This window comes from Lampetra planeri, chromosome 52, assembly GCF_965212315.1.
Source record: "Lampetra planeri chromosome 52, kcLamPlan1.2.h2, whole genome shotgun sequence".
Lineage (NCBI taxonomy): Eukaryota > Metazoa > Chordata > Hyperoartia > Petromyzontiformes > Petromyzontidae > Lampetra > Lampetra planeri.
The window spans coordinates 6259006-6279231 of NC_136158.1; the positions used below are offsets into that span (position 1 = coordinate 6259006).

The 20226-nt window shown below is 54.9% G+C and overlaps 1 protein-coding gene across 1 annotated transcript; it reads right to left on the reverse strand.

Annotated features, from left to right (window-relative positions):
* Positions 1 to 598: 598 nt before the first annotated feature.
* LOC144734681 (galectin-3-like) lies at positions 599 to 19508 on the reverse strand. The gene is made up of 6 exons (XM_078616982.1): positions 19045 to 19508; positions 15005 to 15013; positions 9431 to 9838; positions 8364 to 8452; positions 3091 to 3262; positions 599 to 1783 (listed from the first exon to the last, which is right to left on the reverse strand). Exons 1-6 carry the CDS (start codon positions 19045 to 19047, stop codon positions 1634 to 1636), a joined length of 831 nt encoding a protein of 276 aa, XP_078473108.1. The 5' UTR covers positions 19048 to 19508; the 3' UTR covers positions 599 to 1633.
* Between the last annotated feature and the right edge of the window lie 718 nt (positions 19509 to 20226).

Sequence of the window (20226 nt, forward strand, 5' to 3'; positions counted from 1 at the left end):
TACACGCCCCTCCAACGCAGCATTGGCTTGTGTTAGTTGTGTGTTCGGCACGCCGAGTGATACACACGCACAGGGCCAGAGAGACTCGGGAGAGAATGATCCCACTTCTCCCAGACATGCGCTCTCCGACCGCTCGACTCCGCTCCACGCACTCGCCCCCTCTCATCTCACTTTACTCCCCATCAACACTCCCTACCTCTCATCTCACTTTACTCCCCATCAATACTCCCTCCCATACCTCTCATCTCACTCGACTGCCATCCGCACCGCTCTTCTCCCTCTCTCATCACGACTCCCCGATGCACTCTCCGATGCACTCTCCGACCTCCGTGAACGCTATAAAATAAAAGTCTGACTCAAGAACCACTGACATTGGCAGGAGCACGCGCTCACGCGCTAACACGTTGACGCGGTGGGTACGAGTCTGCCTGTACACTTAAAAACACTTTTATTGTTACCACGTAAGCCCCACCGAGCTCGATGGAGCTCTTTTTCAGAAGCGATCTGCCTGCCACAAACGAGAGCCGAGAGAACGGAGCGATCCTGGGACATTGCGAGAGAGTGTGCGGTGTGTGGAAGAGTTTGACCACGTGGCCGATTTCGATTTTGAGCAGTAGATTTTATTCTCTTTTAATTATCCAGGAATCTTTTTTTTGTTGGTTTTGCATTTTTAATTTTACCAGGTCAGGCCCACGGAGCTGTTATAGCTCTTTTTCACAAGCGACCTGGCTATCGGAAATGATAGTTCAACAAAGTTATCATCATCATCATGGAAAATCACAGCAGCCAAAGACTCGAAACGTGCGACGTTGATTAGAAATGGAGGGAAAAACCGGAGGACCCGGAGAAAAATCCACGGCGACCACGGGGAGAAAAACACGCAAACTCCAAATATACAGCAGGAGTCAGGGTCGGGGTCTCGAACCCACGATTTCCTGTATACCAGGCGAGATCTAGTTATCTTGCGCGACAACAACCGCACGGGGGAGACTTAATTCGGCTTCACGAAGACACCGGAAGCTTTTCCGAAACCAAAACCCCGAGTTGGGATCCTTGAATGGTGACCGCCCTAGCGAGCGATCCGACACGCACCGCCGTGCGACATCACCGCGGCGTGGCCTGGCGTGCGCTGGCGAGCAGGACAAATCATCTCTGCGATGGGTCCGCACGTCAGCTCGCTCCGTCGCCGGTCGGACGTCGGTGGCGGCCGGCAGGTAAAGCGTGCCAAGGTGCCGCAGGTACGCCGACTTGGCTGAGCGATAGGAGAGTCGAGTGAGATGGAGGAGTGAGCAGGGAGGTGGTAGTGGAGCGTTAATTGGTTACGCAAGACAGACTTGGCCGAGCGAGAGAAATGGAGGTGGAGAGGGATGCCGGGTGGCTATGTGAGGTACACTTGGCTCAGCGAGAGAAGTGTTGAGCGAGAGAAGTGTTGAGCGAGAGAGATGGAGGTGGTGGAGGGGGATGCCGGGTGGCTATGTGAGGTACACTTGGCTGAGCGAGAGAAGTGTTGAGCGAGAGAGATGGGAGGTGGTGGTGGAGGGGGATGCCGGGCGGCTATGTGAAGATCATTCGGCTGAGCGAGAGAAGTGTTGAGCGAGAGAGATGGGAGGTGGTGGAGGTGGATGCCGGGCGGCTATGTGAGGTACACTTGGCTCAGCGAGACGTCCCCGCTGATGGTGAAGGCCGTGATGCGCGAGATGGGCTGCACTCGGTGCTTGAACTCGAAGAAGTGAGCGCCGTTCACGGCCACCTTCACGTCGGCGTCCGTGCACAGCAGCAGCAGCTGTTGACCAAAGACAAAGATCCACCCCCTCCCTCAGTGTAGCCTTAACAGACTGTCAGGGCAAGTGCTGTTAGCGAGTAGCAGCGAGTAGCAGCGCCTATAAAGGCCGCCTAAGGCACGCGAGGGGGTGGGTGGCCAACACATCGCACCAGGTACTCATTTGAGACCGAGTCGACCTTGGGAAGACTCAGGACCGTTTTCAGATCGTCGTCACTGGTGTTTGCCGTGAGCAGTTTATCGAACTCGGGTCACCGGGTTCGCAGTGCAGCATAGCGCTAACCACGACATTACCGCTGTTGACCACAACGGGAGGCAGCAGCAGCAGTATCAGCATCATCATCATCATCATATGGTGAGTGAGTTAGGCAGTGTGTACATTAGGGGGCACAGCTGGTGAATCTGCCAGTCATCTCAGTCAACCCATGGCACCTGGGTCTGTCCTGCGACCTCCTGCAAGCGAGCCTTTAACACTTGACGTGGCCTCAAAGCGCGCCTGGCACAAGCGCCGTGGTGACGTCACCGTCACTTAATGATGAATGGCGGGTATTGGTGCGAGTGAGTGATTGAGTGTGAGTGAGCGAGCGAGCAAGCTTGTGAGCAAGCGTAAGTGTGCGTGAGCAAGTGTGAATGAGTGTGTAAGCGAGTAATTGTGTAAGCGAGCGAGTGAGTTAGAGTGTGCGAGCGAGTGAGTATGTGTGTGAGCGAGTGAGTGAGTGAACGAGTGTATGAGCGTGTGAGCGAGTGTCGGAGTATGTGAGCGATGAGTAGGTGATTGAGTGAGCGAGTGATTGTGCGAGGGAGTGATTGTGCAGGCGAGTGATTGTGCGAGTGAATGATTGTGTGACTGCGAGCGAGTGCGAATGAGTGACTGAGTGAGTGCAAGTATGTGAGTGTGTGAGCGAGCGAACGAGTGTGTGAGTTAATGTGAAAGCAAGCGAGTGTGGGCGGGCGAGATGAGTGAACAAATGTGTGAGCGTGTGAGTGTGCGAGTGAACGAGTGTGAGCGAGGGAATGAGTGAACAAGTGTGTGAGGGTGTGAGTGAGTGTCTGAGCGAGTGTGCGAGCGAGTGAGTGTGTGAGCGAGTGAACGAGCGAGTGAACGAGCGTGTGAGTGAGCATGCGGGTGAGCATGCGAGTGAGTGAGCGAGTGAGTGTGTGAGCGAGTGAACGAGCGTGTGAGTGAGCATGCGGGTGAGCATGCGAGTGAGTGAGCGAGTGAGTGTGTGAGCGAGTGAACGAGCGTGTGAGTGAGCATGCGGGTGAGCATGCGAGTGAGTGAGCGAGCGAGCGCTGCATGCTCCACACACATCGAACGGCTGCCCCGGGCGGAACGGGAACGCCGGGTGGGTCCTCTCCTCGCGGCCCCAGCCTTCGTTCACCATGTGGTTCCGCACCACCACGTTCGGCCGCTCGTCCCAACGCACGCTGATGTGCATGCCCACGTCCCTCCCGGGGGCGCAGCCCAGGTCAATCATGAACCTGGATGGAGACAGACTCATATTCTTAGGTTTTTTTCGGTAAAGTCACGTAGGTTAAAAAACAGAATTCAATTAAAATTAATAAAAGTAAAATAAAATAAAAATCACGACGTTTCGGAGGCAACACAAGCCTCTGTCTTCAGGTGGAACCGTCACAGCACGCTCGCTGTATCAAGTAAATGAGAAATTACAAGAGATCCGACCCCGTATATATATACTGGTTGAGGGGGGAGGAGCCAGGGCAGGCCCCTGGATAGGAGTTTTTTTATTATTATGAAAAGGTTGGTGCGGCTGAAGCTACGGCTAGTCTACATAACAAAGGACCGAGCCTTTGTTATGTAGACGGAAGCTTGTGTTGCCTCCGAAACGTCGTGATTTTTTATTTTATTTTTATTTTACTTTTATTAATTTTAATGTAAATTTTTTTTTTATCTAGAACTTTAACAGACTGTTGGAGCAAGTGGTGTTGGCGGGTAGCAGCAGCCTATCAAGGCCAGAACGGCTTCACGAGGGAGGGGATGGGTGGCCGGCATGGCGCCCCACCGCCTTTGTTTCTCCGGCGGCGATGCTTTCCCACCGCACCAGGTACTCGTTTGATGCGGAGTGGACCGAGGGGGCGGCCCAGGACCGGTCCAGATAATCATCACCGGTGGCCAGCACCACGCACGTATGTGCACGTATGTACACGCACACACGGGGGTTAGCAGGTTCTGGCAACCGTTATTCTGAGTGGGTCCGCACCCGAGCAACGTGGCCGGCTGTCTCTCTCGGGCAAGACCCGAATAGCGACACAGCCTCGACACACTGAAGGTCCACTCGTATCGGATCAGCTTCACGAGAGATACCGTGCCCCCACGTTACACACAGACCCAGTCACTTCACTGTGACCCATCGTTGCACACACAGACACACAGTCACTTGACTGTGACCCCACGTTACACACAGTCATTCCACCATGACCCCACGTTACACACAGACACTTCACTGTGACCCCACGTTACACACAGACACAGTCACTTCACCGTGACCCCACGTTACACACAGACACACAGTCACTTCACCGTGACCCCCCGTTACACACAGACACAGTCACTTCACCGTAACCCCACGTTACACACAGACACACAGTCACTCCACCGTGACCCCACGTTGCACACACACACACACAGACACTTCACCGTGACCCCACGTTACACACAGACACAGTCACTTCATGGTGACCCCACGTTACACACAGAAACACAGTCACTTCACCGTGACCCCACGTTACACAGACACACAGTCACTTCACCGTGACCCCACGTTACACACAGTCATTCCACCGTGACCCCACGTTACACACAGACACACAGTCACTTCACCGTGACCCCACGTTACACACACACACAGTCACTTCACCGTGACCCCACATTACATACAGACACACAGTCACTTTACCGTGACCCCACGTTACACACAGACACACAGTCACTTCACCGTGACCCCACGTTACACACAGACCCACAGTCACTCCGCCATGACCCGACGTTACACACAGACCCACAGTCACTCCGCCGTGACCCCACATTACACAGACACTTCATCGTGACCCCACGTTACACACACACACAGTCACTTCACTGTGACCCCAGGTTACACACAGACACACAGTCACTTCACTGTGACCCCACGTTACACACACACACAGTCACTTCACTGTGACCCCACGTTACACACAGACCCACAGTCACTCCACCGTGACCCCACGTTACACACAGACACTTCACCGTGACCCCACGTTACACACAGACAGAGTCACTCCACCGTGACCCCATGTTACACACAGACACACAGTCACTTCACCGTGACCCCACGTTACACACAGACACTTCACTGTGACCCCACGTTCCACACAGACACACAGTCACTTCACCGTGACCCCACGTTACACACACACACAGTCACTTCACTGTGACCCCACGTTACACACAGACACACAGTCACTTCACTATGGCCCCACGTTACACACAGACCCAGTCACTTCACCGTGACCCCACGTTGCACACAGACACACAGTCACTCCACCGTGACCCCACATTACACACAGACAGTCACTTCACTGTGACCCCACGTTACACACAGACACACAGTCACTTCACCGTGACCCCACGTTACACACAGACACAGTCACTTCACCGTGACCCCACGTTACACACAGACCCAGTCACTTCACCGTGACCCCACGTTACACACAGACACACATTCACTTCACCGTGACCCCACGTTACACACAGACACACAGTCACTTCACTGTGACCCCACGTTACACACAGACACATTCACTTCACCGTGACCCCACGTTACACACAGACACACAGTCACTTCACCGTGACCCCACGTTACACACAGACACAATTTCACTTCACCGTGACCCCACGTTACACACAGACACACAGTCACTCCACTGTGACCCCACGTTACACACAGACACACAGTCACTTCACCGTAACCCCACGTTACACACAAACACACAGTCACTTCACTGACTCCACGTTACACACAGTCACTTCACTGTGACCCCACGTTACACACAGACACACAGACACTTCACCGTGACCCCACGTTACACACAGACACAGTCACTCCACCGTGACCCCACGTTACACACACAGATCCACAGTCACTTCACTGTGACCCCACGTTACACACACAGACCCACAGTCACTCCACCGTGACCCCACGTTACACACAGACACACAGTCACTCCACCGTGACCCCACGTTACACGCAGACACACAGTCACTTCACCGTGACCCCACGTTACACACAGCCACTTCACCGTGACCCCACGTTACACACAGACACTTCACCATGACCCCACGTTACACACAGACACACAGACACTTCACCGTGACCCCACGTTACACACAGACACACAGTCACTCCACCGTGACCCCACGTTACACAGTCACTTCACTGTGACCCCACGTTACACACAGTAACTCCCCTGTGACCCCAAGTTACACACAGACACACAGTCACTTCACCGTGACCCCACGTTACACACAGACACAGTCACTTCACTGTGACCCCACGTTACACACAGACACACAGTCACTCCACTGTGACCCCACGTTACACACAGACACACAGTCACTCCACTGTGACCCCACGTTACACACAGACACACAGTCACTTCACCGTGACCCCACGTTACACAGATACACAGTCACTCCACCGTGACCCCACGTTACACACAGACACACAGTCACTTCACCGTGACCCCACGTTACACACAGACACTCCACCGTGACCCCACGTTACACACAGACACACAGTCACTTCACCGTGACCCCACGTTACACACAGACACACAGTCACTTCACCGTGACCCCACGTTACACACAGACACAGTCACTTCACCATGAGCCCACGTTACACACAGACACACAGTCACTTCACGGTGACCCCACGTTACACACAGAAACAGTCACTTCACTGTGACCCCACGTTACACAGACACACAGTCACTTCACCATGACCCCACGTTACACACAGCCACACAGTCACTCCACCGTGACCCCACGTTACACACAGACACACAGTCACTTCACCGTGACCCCACATTACACACAGATACTTCACCGTGACCCCACGTTACACACAGACACAGTCACTCCACCGTGACCCCACGTTACACACAGACACACACTCACTTCACCGTGACCCCACGTTACACACAGACACAATTTCACTTCACCGTGACCCCACGTTACACACAGACACACAGTCACTCCACTGTGACCCCACGTTACACACAGACACACAGTCACTTCACCGTAACCCCACGTTACACACAAACACACAGTCACTTCACTGACTCCACGTTACACACAGTCACTTCACTGTGACCCCACGTTACACACAGACACACAGACACTTCACCGTGACCCCACGTTACACACAGACACAGTCACTCCACCGTGACCCCACGTTACACACAGACACACAAGTCACTTCACTGTGACCCCACGTTACACACACAGACCCACAGTCACTCCACCGTGACCCCACGTTACACACAGACACACAGTCACTCCACCGTGACCCCACGTTACACACAGACACACAGTCACTTCACCGTGACCCCACGTTACACACAGCCACTTCACCGTGACCCCACGTTACACACAGACACTTCACCATGACCCCACGTTACACACAGACACACAGACACTTCACCGTGACCCCACGTTACACACAGACACACAGTCACTCCACCGTGACCCCACGTTACACAGTCACTTCACTGTGACCCCACGTTACACACAGTAACTCCCCTGTGACCCCAAGTTACACACAGACACACAGTCCCTTCACCGTGACCCCACGTTACACACAGACACACAGTCACTCCACTGTGACCCCACGTTACACACAGACACACAGTCACTTCACCGTGACCCCACGTTACACAGATACACAGTCACTTCACCGTGACCCCACGTTACACACAGACACTCCACCGTGACCCCACGTTACACACAGACACACAGTCACTTCACCGTGACCCCACGTTACACACAGACACACAGTCACTTCACCGTGACCCCACGTTACACACAGACACAGTCACTTCACCATGAGCCCACGTTACACACAGACACACAGTCACTTCACGGTGACCCCACGTTACACACAGAAACAGTCACTTCACTGTGACCCCACGTTACACAGACACACAGTCACTTCACCATGACCCCACGTTACACACAGCCACACAGTCACTCCACCGTGACCCCACGTTACACAGACACACAGTCACTTCACCGTGACCCCACATTACACACAGATACTTCACCGTGACCCCACGTTACACACAGACACAGTCACTTCACCGTGACCCCACGTTACAAACAGGGACAGGCACAGCCGATGCATCCATGCTTTCAACAATGTATGCATGTTCAACTTCTTTCGCACCATACGTAGCCAACCGCACCTCCGATTAGCTACGTGCGGTGTGGTAGAAGTTCAACGTACATGCATTAGCAACAATATGATGGAAAGAGCTGGAGGGAGGGAATGGAGGGAGGGGTGAGGGAAGGGGGTGGGGGGGTAACCTCCAGGGTGTTGGCTTGACGACGCCACGCACGGCGAGACGCATGCCAGGCCGAAGTCCTCCCGGGAACGGCTGCTGGAACGGCACGGGCTGGGGACGACGCACACGCGGCACGTACGCGTGTCACACAGTGTGTGTGCGCGTGTCACTGTGTCACTTTGTGTGTCACACAGTGCGTGCACGTGTCACTGTGTATGTGTCACACAGTGCGTGCACGTGTCACTGTTTGTCACTGTGCGTGTCACTGTGTATGCGTCACACTGTACGTGCACATGTCACTGTGTCACTGTGTGTGTCACACAGTGTGTACGCGTGTCACTGTGTGTCACAGTGCGTGCGCATGTCACCATCACACAGCGCGTGTCTCTGTGTCACTGCGTGTTTCACACAGTGTGTGTGCGTGTCACAGTTTCACACAGCGTGTGTCACAGTGTGTCGCACAGTGCATGCACATGTGTAGTGACATAGAATCGGTCACATAGCAGCAGAGCGCTGGCTGCTGGCAGGGAAGGGGATCTGCAGCTCACAGCAGCCCTGCCTGACAGCAGGTCACGTGATAGACCAGAGAGGGATGTAGGGGAAAGGTTACGGAAGGGGCCCATCGAGAACCCGCTGGTTGGTTCCAGAAGGGGGGCGTGGCCGGGGGCGGAGCCAGGCCATGCTGACAGTATAAGAGGAGGGCCCGGGAGGGGACCTCAGGGCTGTCGTGTGGAGCGAGATTCCGTGGTGCTACTGGAGTCTTAACCGTCGTCTCTGTCCTCACCATCTCGACGTCGCCAGTCGGGCAGTCTACCAGCTGTCCTGACTGGGAGCCGTAGTTACCCAGTGTGAACTGTTAAGGCCGTTTAATAAGCAGAATGCCTCCTACTCTTAGTCAGTCACTACACATGCGCGTGTCACTGTGTGCGTGTCACACAGCTCGTGTGCTACATCGCTCATCCATTCGTCTCAGCGCTCCAAGTTATCGGTTTAGAGCACCGAGCATCCTTCTCCTTCAGAAACTCCAGCAGTGGGACAAACGACAAAAGCAGCTCAGCGTTGAGCTCACTCCCCCACTCAATCACTCACCAGCACACTCTGAGCTGAGCCTCCGGGAGCCGGGAAGGGTCCGGGGAACCCGCCGGCTTGTGGGGGGAACCCTCCGGCTTGTGGAGGGAACCCGCCGGCTTGTGGAGGGAACCCGCCGCCGGCTTGTGGAGGGAACCCGCCGGCTTGTGGAGGGAACCCGCCGGCTTGTGGAGGGAACCCTCCGGCTTGTGGAGGGAACCCTCCGGCTTGTGGAGGGAACCCCCCGGCAGGGAATCCCCCGGCAGGGAACCCCCCAGCAGGGAATCCCCCAGCGGGGAATCCCCCGGCGGGGAACCCCCCGGCAGGGAATCCCCCGGCAGGGATTCCCCCGGGTTGCATGCCGGGGCCGTGTTGCTCCGGCTTCTGGTTGACTGCGGCGCTTGGGGAGTCATCCAAGGCGTCGTCCAACTGCGTCGCGGAGAAACAGAACGACGAGAAACAGCGGTGACGACGGCGGCGGCTACACCAGCGGAAAATTACGACAATCGCAAAAGCAAACAACAGCAGCAGCAATGAATAACAACAAACAACAACAGTGCCCCCGTACCAACGACGACAACATTCGTTGTTTCTCTTAACTTGGTATCGCCACCGTGAGATTGCTTGAAGGGGAGTCGGACAAGGTGGCGCACGCTTTCACCCACGTCATTCACAGCGACATAAAGGAGGCGTTTTCTGAAAATTAGACTGGAGGCACCGAGGCCTGAGTGAAGGCTGCACCGCATTTTTCATTTGCTGGAGTGTGGTCGCGATCGATTTGTGAGTGCGCGTGTGGTTTATAACCACTGTATTATAAAAAACGAAAACTCCTGCCCTTGCATACATGCACAGCAGCAGGAGGCGTCACGTGACACGCGTGCAGTACGACGCCAGGTTTTGAGCGGTCGTGGTCCGGGTCGCCAAGTCAACCAGAACCGTTGGGCGTCCTCGGGCGATGTCGGCACCGCTGTAGGCCACGCAGAGTTCCGGGCGTCCCGGCGAATCTGTCGCACGCACTCACCCCTGGGCCAGCCAATGGCGCGACGCCACGGAGGGAATGGACGGAGACCCGCCCGTGGCCCACGCCACGAAGCTGCAAGGTGCCGTTTTCCCCCGTGTCTTCGCCCGCTTTCGCGACACGAGCAAGCTGTCGCGTGCGCCCTGAGCGAACGACGCTGCCAGCATCGGGCAAAGCCGCTCCCCTGCTGGAAATCTCCCAAATTGCAGGTCAAGCCGCGTGACGCCGAGCAGTCGTCGCTGAGCAGCACATGGGGATCACCCGCGGCCCATTGGAAGCCGGATTGTGCAATGGGCCGAGTCTCGGCACCATACGACAAGGTAGGTATGGCACACGTTTGGTAAGCCCTCGTCTGTGTCCGTCGCTGTGCTCGGACGTGGTCCAACGGCTTCATCCTCGACACCGCAGTGCCAAATAAAGCGGAGGATGTCACGCTGACAACGACTGTCGGAGGGCAATTCGGAACCCAAGTATAAGAGGAGGTCCTCAACGGCCTCCATGCTGTTCGTGAATACACCGCGGTATGGTTCAGGGGGATTGGCTCCGAGGTCCTCAAAAATAAAAAATACTGGTCACCACCCCCCCTCCCCCCAGATTCTAAGGGCGGGAGATGCTGATCCCAGGAGCCAGTCAATTCCACGGCAAAAGAGACCAAGGGTGAGAATGCAGCCTTGCCCAATGCCGGATATGGCGCCGAAGCGTGGCGATGGGTTGGAGCCACTGCGAACGAGAGCCCCCCCCCCCGCCTTCTTCACACGCGCAGCTTCCTAATAAAGTCCAGAAGGAGCTCTGAGACACCTCCCCCTTCATCGGTGCGAGCCAGAGCGCTTCTTTCGACAGAATCCCCATGCGACGGGCGATCAAACTCACGGCGCGACTCCCGACAACAGGCGTAGGGGCAAGCACATCCATCGAGGAACAGTCGGCGGTAAATCCCAACTGTTGCGGACGTCGGCATTTGGAGAGAGGTGGGGTCAGCCTTGCCCGACAGCGCGTGGGCGAGGACTTTCCCAGGCGTGGACGGAGGGGAGATCGGATGGTAACGGTCGTAATCAGTGCGAGGACGTTTTCCCTCATACGAAGACAGAACGATGCCATCTTTCCACTCCGATGGCGCCTGGCAGACGCACGAGAGCAGCGCCAGCCACCATTTGCCGCTAAGCGACTTCGTGACACTCGCGGACTTGACGGCTACTTTTTTCAGGTGGTCATGGAAGGTTGGCGCACAGTCCAGCTTCACTCCGGGATAGGTTGGTGTGGGGTCGTGTCGCAGTGTTGCCGCAGGTCACTTTCGGAGTGCGCTTGGTGCTCCGATTATTGATTTGGCTTGAGCTTCTATTTCAGAAAATACTCCCCGATGGTGTTTAGTTCTCGATTCAGAGTAGATTAAATGATGTCGCTGAAAGTGGCTGGCAAGGCAAATTTGCATGATCCAGTTGTCGGCATGTCACTCGTATAGACATCGAAGAGGCGAGTAATGAACCTTGTGGCAATCCGTTGTTAAGAAACCGGGGTGAGCTGGCTTTGTCGTCCATGAAAACACACAGTTGCCTATTGCTCAGCATCATCCATATCATGCCGATTGTTTCGAGGCAGGGAATGGTCCTTGCACGCTTCAACATCAAGCCCTTAATCTAGACTGTGTCATAGGCGGATGACAAGTCCACAAAAGCTGCGCCAGTCTTAGATTTCTTATGAAATCTGGACTCTGTGTGCGTCGCAAGGGCCAAAACATGGTCACAGCAGCTGTGTCTGGGCCAGAATCCCGATTTTTCTTCAGGGATCATCACCGTCTCATTGAGCGGGCCGGTTCTCTTGAGGATGATGCGTTCCAGGAGCTTATAGGTCATGCACAGGAGTGATATCGGCCCATAGCTTGCCGGGTTATCGATTGGCTTGTCCGGTTTGGGTATTGCAATTACCATTGCCTCCCACAATGGTTTGGGAAAGCATCCAGTTTTCATGGTTTTGGTGTACAGGTTTGCCAGCCATTGGCAGTCCCGTCGGGCCAGAACGATGGAGACATTCTGGGGGACACCATTTCTGACAGCAGCCTTCCCTTTCGTCATTTCAGCCAGACCCTCCCACACTTCCTCTGTGCTGACGGTGGCGGGGTCTTGTGAACAAATTGAGGTCAACGTCTGGTGTAATTGGCGATGGATATCTCGCTTTATGTTTTTGTCGAGCGGTCCTTTTGTGTTCTCCACGAGTTTGGAAGCTATAGGGTTGGGCAGGACTCTTGCAGTCCGGTATTCTGTTGTGTTAGCAGCACCCAGATGTCGTCGTAGGGCCCAGGCATGGTGGTCAGGGTGTGTTCAGTCCAGGCCTTCAATGCACTCAATCCACCGCTGACGTCTGGCCGAGTCTAGACTCTAGTAAGGCCTTTGTGAGCAGGTCCTGTGTCTATTTTGTCCAGCAGGGAGTGTACTCTTTCCTAAAGCATCAGGGGATGCTCTTCTTAGCAGGTGCAGCAAGGAGGCTAACAAGACGGTGATAACATTCCGGTGTCGCGGGAATCAACTCACCACTCTCTTTCGACAGCCTCCTTATGATGGTCACAGTCAGCTTTGGTAATGGTTTTGACACAATCACGGGGATTTCGATACCGATGTGGGTGATGATAGGGCCTGTGTTGACTTCCGGCAGAGCGTGGGAGTATTTTGCAGGATGCGTGAAGCGTGGTCCCCACTTTGATGCTTGTAAACGATGGCGAGGTCCGGGTTGCAGTCGTCTTGTGCAGCAAAGTGGAAAGTTACTTTGCTTTTCGGGATCGAAAACCAGGTGCAGATCTTCGGCGGACATCCTGCCGATGAGGTCTTCACCGTCGGCCTGATCTACTGCATCGCCCCACCATAGTACGGTGGCTGTTAAAGTCACCAACTATAGGGCTAGGATCGATGCACCTGGTGAGCACTGGCTTAATGAGATGGTGGTAAATCTACTTAAAATGCCGTTCACATTTCTCCATTTCACTTTGCGATGACTATGCATCATACATGCCACATTTTACTGGTGTTAAAGGTGAACTGAAAACGCCCGTGTGCGCGTCGGTCGTAAAGGTGCGTCTGTCTTTACATAAGGGTGTGGCGGCTCAGCGGGTGGTGCGCCATGCAATAAACCCGAGTTGGATACCCGCTCACTGCCAACATCGGTGACGAATATCTGAACCGGTCCTGAATCCCCACCCTCCCCTTAAATGAGTATCTGGTGCGGTGTGTAGAACATCAGCATCGGGGAGACAAAGGTGGCTGGGCATGGTACTGGCCACCCACACCCTGGCCTCAAATGGTGCTCACAAACAGGACTTGCCTCAACAGCCTGCAAATGCTACATGGGAGATCTTTGTCTTTGTAGGGGCACGTGAGGAATGTAGGCATGGGAGAGTGGAGGCAGCATGTCGCCTCTTCCTCATGATGGATGCGTGTGCCTGTAGTCAGGTGTGTGTCGGGTGGCTGTATGGGGAGCGGATAGCGGAGTGGTTAACGCAGCGCGATACGAACCCCGTCGACCCAAGTTCGATTCCCGCTCACCGCCAGAACCAGTGACAAATGTCCATGAGTACCTGGTGCGGTGTGTAAAAGCATCGCCGCTAGGGAGACAAAGGCTGACGGGCGTGGTGCTGGCCACCCACCCCCTCGCGCCGTGTCCGGCCTTCACAGCAGTACTTGCTCCGACAGTCTGCTAAGGCTACACGGGGGATCTTTGGTGGTACCGGGTGTTGGCGAGTGGCCGGGTGCCGAGGCCGCGAGCTGCTGGGATGTGTTCCAGCAGGTCACGTGCTCGTGGGTCATAGGGGAACCGGTTTGTCTGGTTCAACAGCCAAGGACACGATGCCTCCTCCACTCATCCCCACAGCCACGCCTCGACACTCGCACACAACATCACGCATGTGTGTACACCTACACAGGATGACGGAGCAAGTGCTGTTAGCGAGCACCTATTAAGGCCAGCACGGTTCAAACTCCAATGATCGCTCCCCTATAGCCTTAACCGACCGTTAGGGCTATTGCTGTCAAGGAGCACCTATGAAGGCCGGCATGGCACACGAGAAGGGGTGGGCGGCCAGCACCATGCCCGGCCACCTTTGTCTCCTGAGTGGCGGTGTTTACTACACAGCGCAAAAGGTGCTCATTAAAGGCTGAGTTGACCTAGAGGAGGCCCAGTACCGGTTCAGATCATCGTCACTGGCGTTGGCCCTGAGCGGGAATCGGAACTCGGGTCGCTGGATTCATAGTGCAGCATCCTAACCGCTCACTCCTCACACGCTCCGTAGAACAGTGGGAGGAACATTCAAGCTCCACACAAAAATGCGTCCTAGTCGAGCATCGAACCAAGGTCGCGTGCGAGCACTGTGCCACCCTGCTTGACATGGTGCTGATATAAAACCCGCTCAATGCACAGCCGAGCTGGGCCGTGCGTCGAGCGGTCCGTCAGCGTCTCGTAAGATCGGCGGGGCAGCGGTGGCGTCGCCGCCGCCGCCTCCACCTCCTCCTCCTCGTCCTCATCGTCCGGGGGACTCGACCCGCGCTCGACCCAACGTGCGCGACTCTGGGGAGTGGGTGTCAAGTGGTACTCACGGAAAAGTCCTGCGGAATACACACGCACGCACACACGCGCAGACACACATACACAACGGCGGCATCATCATCATCGTCGTCGTCATCAATACCACAACTGTGGTCGCGTGTGGTGTGTGTGTTGTAACAGGCCGCGACAGCGCCGCGTGGGAGGAACCAATACGGCTACATGACTCGCTGCATTCCGTACGGATAGCTCAGCAAACCTACTTGCTGTGCTGCTGTAACCCCATTGACAACGGTTGGGGACGCTCTGTGTGATTCATCCCCTTGCCCCTTAGCGAACGGGGGATGGGTTCGCATCACCACACCCATCACGCGCACAGCCACATGGCGCTCTCATACCTCGTGCAGCACCTGTCAGATGTCAGTGTCTTCCATCCAAATCAAACAGTCTCTCTCCCACCTCAAACCGCGGCTCCCACCTTAAACTCTGTCTCCCACCTCAAACCGCGTCTCCCACCTCAAAGAAAGACAAGTTGAAACTGGCGAGACAGAGATAAACTAAACTTTGTATTTTACCAGGTAAGGCCCACTGAGCCGATGTAGATCTTTGTCAGACGCGACCTGGCTGCCACAAATGATAGCTCAACAAAAGTGGCTTATCACGTGGACATTTCTAGCAGTAGCCAAATACGCGTGATGTTGATTCGAAATGTCGAAGGGAAGACCCGAAGGACCCGGAGAAAATCCACGTGACCACGGGGAGAGAGACAATGAAACTCCAAATATACAGCAGGCGTTAGGGTTGGGATCGAACCCACGACCTCCTGTATACGAGGCGAGGTAGCTAACATCTCACCACCATGGAATACCCAATTATTCCTGCCCATCTCTCAAGCTGTCTGTCTCCACGTCTCTCAGTCTCCCTCCGCGTCTCTCAGTCTGTCTCCGCGTCTCTCAGTCTGTCTCACGTGTCTCAGTCTGTCTCCACGTCTCTCAGTCTGTCTCCACGTCTCTCAGTCTGTCTCACGTCTCTCAGTCTGTCTCCACGTCTCTCAGTCTGTCTCCACGTCTCTCAGTCTGTCTCACGTGTCTCAGTCTGTCTCCACGTCTCTCAGTCTGTCTCCGCGTCTCTCAGTCTGTCTCACGTCTCTCAGTCTGTCTCCACGTCTCTCAGTCTGTCTCCACGTCTCTCAGTCTGTCTCACGTCTCTCAGTCTGTCTCACGTCTCTCAGTCTGTCTCCACGTCTCTCAGTCTGTCTCACGTCTCTCAGTCTGTCTCCACGTCTCTCAGTCTGTCTCCGCGTATCTCAGTCTGTCTCACGTCTCTCAGTCTGTCTCCGCGTCTCTCAGTCTGTCTCCGCGTCTCTCAGTCTGTTTCCGCGTCTCTCAGTCTGTTTCCGCGTCTCTCAGTCTGTCTCCGCGTCTCTCAGTCTGTCTCCATGTCTCTCAGTCTGTCTCCACGTCTCTCAGTCTGTCTCCGCGTCTCTCAGTCTGTCTCCGCGTCTCTCAGTCTGTCTCCACGTCTCTCAGTCTGTCTCCACGTCTCTCAGTCTGTCTCCACGTCTCTCAGTCTGTCTCCGCGTCTCTCAGTCTGTCTCCGCGTCTCTCAGTCTGTCTCCCTCCACGTGTCTCAGTCTGTCTCCACGTGTCTCAGTCTGTCTCCACGTCTCTCAGTCTGTCTCCCTCCACGTGTCTCAGTCTGTCTCCACGTCTCTCAGTCTGTCTCCACGTCTCTCAGTCTGTCTCCACGTCTCTCAGTCTGTCTCACGTGTCTCAGTCTGTCTCCACGTCTCTCAGTCTGTCTCACGTCTCTCAGTCTGTCTCACGTCTCTCAGTCTGTCTCCACGTCTCTCAGTCTGTCTCACGTCTCTCAGTCTGTCTCCACGTCTCTCAGTCTGTCTCCGCGTATCTCAGTCTGTCTCACGTCTCTCAGTCTGTCTCCGCGTCTCTCAGTCTGTCTCCGCGTCTCTCAGTCTGTTTCCGCGTCTCTCAGTCTGTTTCCGCGTCTCTCAGTCTGTCTCCGCGTCTCTCAGTCTGTCTCCATGTCTCTCAGTCTGTCTCCACGTCTCTCAGTCTGTCTCCGCGTCTCTCAGTCTGTCTCCGCGTCTCTCAGTCTGTCTCCACGTCTCTCAGTCTGTCTCCACGTCTCTCAGTCTGTCTCCACGTCTCTCAGTCTGTCTCCGCGTCTCTCAGTCTGTCTCCGCGTCTCTCAGTCTGTCTCCCTCCACGTGTCTCAGTCTGTCTCCACGTGTCTCAGTCTGTCTCCACGTCTCTCAGTCTGTCTCCCTCCACGTGTCTCAGTCTGTCTCCACGTCTCTCAGTCTGTCTCCACGTCTCTCAGTCTGTCTCCACGTCTCTCAGTCTGTCTCACGTGTCTCAGTCTGTCTCCACGTGTCTCAGTCTGTCTCCACGTGTCTCAGTCTGTCTCCGCGTCTCTCAGTCTGTCTCCGCGTCTCTCAGTCTGTCTCCGCGTCTCTCAGTCTGTCTCCGCGTCTCTCAGTCTGTCTCCGCGTCTCTCAGTCTGTCTCCGCGTCTCTCAGTCTGTCTCCGCGTCTCTCAGTCTGTCTCCGCGTCTCTCAGTCTGTCTCCGCGTCTCTCAGTCTGTCTCCGCGTCTCTCAGTCTGTCTCCACGTCTCTCAGTCTGTCTCCACGTCTCTCAGTCTGTCTCACGTCTCTCAGTCTGTCTCCACGTCTCTCAGTCTGTCTCCGCGTCTCTCAGTCTGTCTCCGCGTCTCTCAGTCTGTCTCCGCGTCTCTCAGTCTGTCTCCACGTCTCTCAGTCTGTCTCCACGTCTCTCAGTCTGTCTCCACGTCTCTCAGTCTGTCTCCACGTCTCTCAGTCTGTCTCCGCGTCTCTCAGTCTGTCTCCGCGTCTCTCAGTCTGTCTCCCTCCACGTGTCTCAGTCTGTCTCCACGTGTCTCAGTCTGTCTCCACGTCTCTCAGTCTGTCTCCCTCCACGTGTCTCAGTCTGTCTCCACGTCTCTCAGTCTGTCTCCATGTCTCTCAGTCTGTCTCACGTGTCTCAGTCTGTCTCCACGTGTCTCAGTCTGTCTCCACGTGTCTCAGTCTGTCTCCGCGTCTCTCAGTCTGTCTCCGCGTCTCTCAGTCTGTCTCCACGTCTCTCAGTCTGTCTCCGCGTCTCTCAGTCTGTCTCCGCGTCTCTCAGTCTGTCTCCGCGTCTCTCAGTCTGTCTCCGCGTCTCTCAGTCTGTCTCCGCGTCTCTCAGTCTGTCTCCACGTCTCTCAGTCTGTCTCCACGTCTCTCAGTCTGTCTCCACGTCTCTCAGTCTGTCTCCACGTCTCTCAGTCTGTCTCCACGTCTCTCAGTCTGTCTCCACGTCTCTCAGTCTGTCTCCACGTCTCTCAAGCTGTCCGTCTCCAAGTCTCACACAGAGCGTCTCGTGACCGTAGCGATGATTCTGGCTCGAGGCGCGCTAGGGAGTGATTTGGGCCCTCTCTGTGCGTGTGTGTGTGCGTGACACTGCGTTCGCCTGCTGTGTAGATAAACATTTCTCTCCCCTCCAAAAACATAGCGGAAGAATCGCTCCCACCCCCCCCCACACAGTTTTACAAGTACAGTAGATAAGCCATTGCACAACACGAATCAAAAGTTACCCGGGGTATGGAGACGTGTTCAAACTTGCGATAAGCGACTCAATAACCACCATTCTCGCGGACTCCTTTAACGAGGCTTAATAAAGTGCTGGAAATTCCACGTTCTCGTGACGGGGGAGGGCCGAGGGGGGGGGCAGTAACATCCACGCGACTTTTTGTTATAAATACACCGCCGCTAACCACCCACTACCCACCACCCACACCGCCGCTCACGGCCAACACCCAGTGACGATTATCTGAACCGGTCCTGGGCCTCCCCTAGGTCGAATCAGCCTGAAATGAGTACCTGGTGCAGTGTGTAAACATCGCCACTGGGGAGACAAAGGCGGCCGGGCGTGGTGCTGGCCACCCAAACTCCCTCGTGTGCTGTGCCGGCCTTCGTAGGTGCTAGCTAACAGCACTTGCCCCTACAGTCTGTTACAGGCTACACGGGGTATATTTGTCTTTGCTGGTCCCCGCAGCAATGTGTTTGCCACTCACCATTCCGCTGGCCGGGGTCTGTCCGCTCGGATCGCTCCCCTTGCTGCTGCTGTTGTTGCTGCTGTTGTGGTTGCTGCTGTTGTGGTTGCTGCTGTTGCTGCTACTGCTGCTGTTGCTGCTACTGCTGCTGTTGCTGCTGCTGTTGTTGCTGCTGCTGCTGCTGTTGTTGCTGCTGCTGTTGTTGTTGCTGCTACTGCGCTGAGTGAGCTTAGGAGCCGCCCTTAGCCCGGGGAAATCCTCCACTTGAACGCATGCCGGATTCTACCACTCGGCGTGACGGGGTGCGGGGTGAGGGGGGTGGGTGTCACTGATGCACGACGGTGGAGGGAGGTGGCTTTTTGGTGCAGCTGATCCAGACGAATTGTTATTGTCCAACTGCTGTTCGTATACTAGAAGAAGACGTGTTTAGAGCGAAATTAAACTTACAAAAAGTACACAATCTGAGACTCACCCCCTTCACCCCGTGAGAGTGATGGAACATCCCCCCCCCCCCACACCTGGAGCCGGATCGGGTGGATCAACATTTTTGGTTGCGCGATGCCGGAAGCCACCTCCGTATAAGGGGACGTCTATGATGACGTCACGCACCTAGGGGGTGGGGGGGGGTCAGACATTTGTGACGATGTGTTTGAGAAATGTGACGTCAAATCAAAATACGCAACTTTAAATCAATATAGACAACACGTTCTACTTAATTAAATAGATTTTTTAATAAATTTAATTTACTTTGTAATTATTTTTTCTCCTACAACATCAGAGTGCAGCGCCACATTAAGTACGCACTACAATGACAATAGTTTAAAGCGATTTGAAGCATGTTTTGTTTTCAAAATGGAAATATAGTTTTGGGGGGGGGGGGGGCAGAGCTTTGTGACGTCATATTTGAGGGGGGGTCTGACTTTTTGTGACGCCTGTGACGAGGGGGGGGGGGTCAAAAATCGTCCAAAATCGCGTGACGTCATTTATGGACTGCCCCTGAACTCTATCGATACTATTATTACCCTTGGTGGCTTGCTCTCCCGTGGGCTACACTCGTTTATCCCTTACTATATACAGACAACAGAGTAAACCACTATCATGGGACCTTTTTGCCACTATTAAAGTACGAAAAATAAGAATATGTGTTACCCGTTTTGGTAATACGACAGCTGGTATTATTGCGCAATGCTAAGTTTGACGCGA

Bases quoted from the DNA above. Each gene is read 5' to 3' on its own strand.
- LOC144734681 (XM_078616982.1), bottom strand. The intron at 8,453-9,430 runs GTGAGTGATTGA...CGTCGTCCCCAG, and splicing joins GCTCAGCTCAGAGTGTGCTG to CCCGTGCCGTTCCAGCAGCC. The intron at 1,784-3,090 runs GTGTGTGGAGCA...TTTGGTCAACAG, and splicing joins GCCCGGGGCAGCCGTTCGAT to CTGCTGCTGCTGTGCACGGA.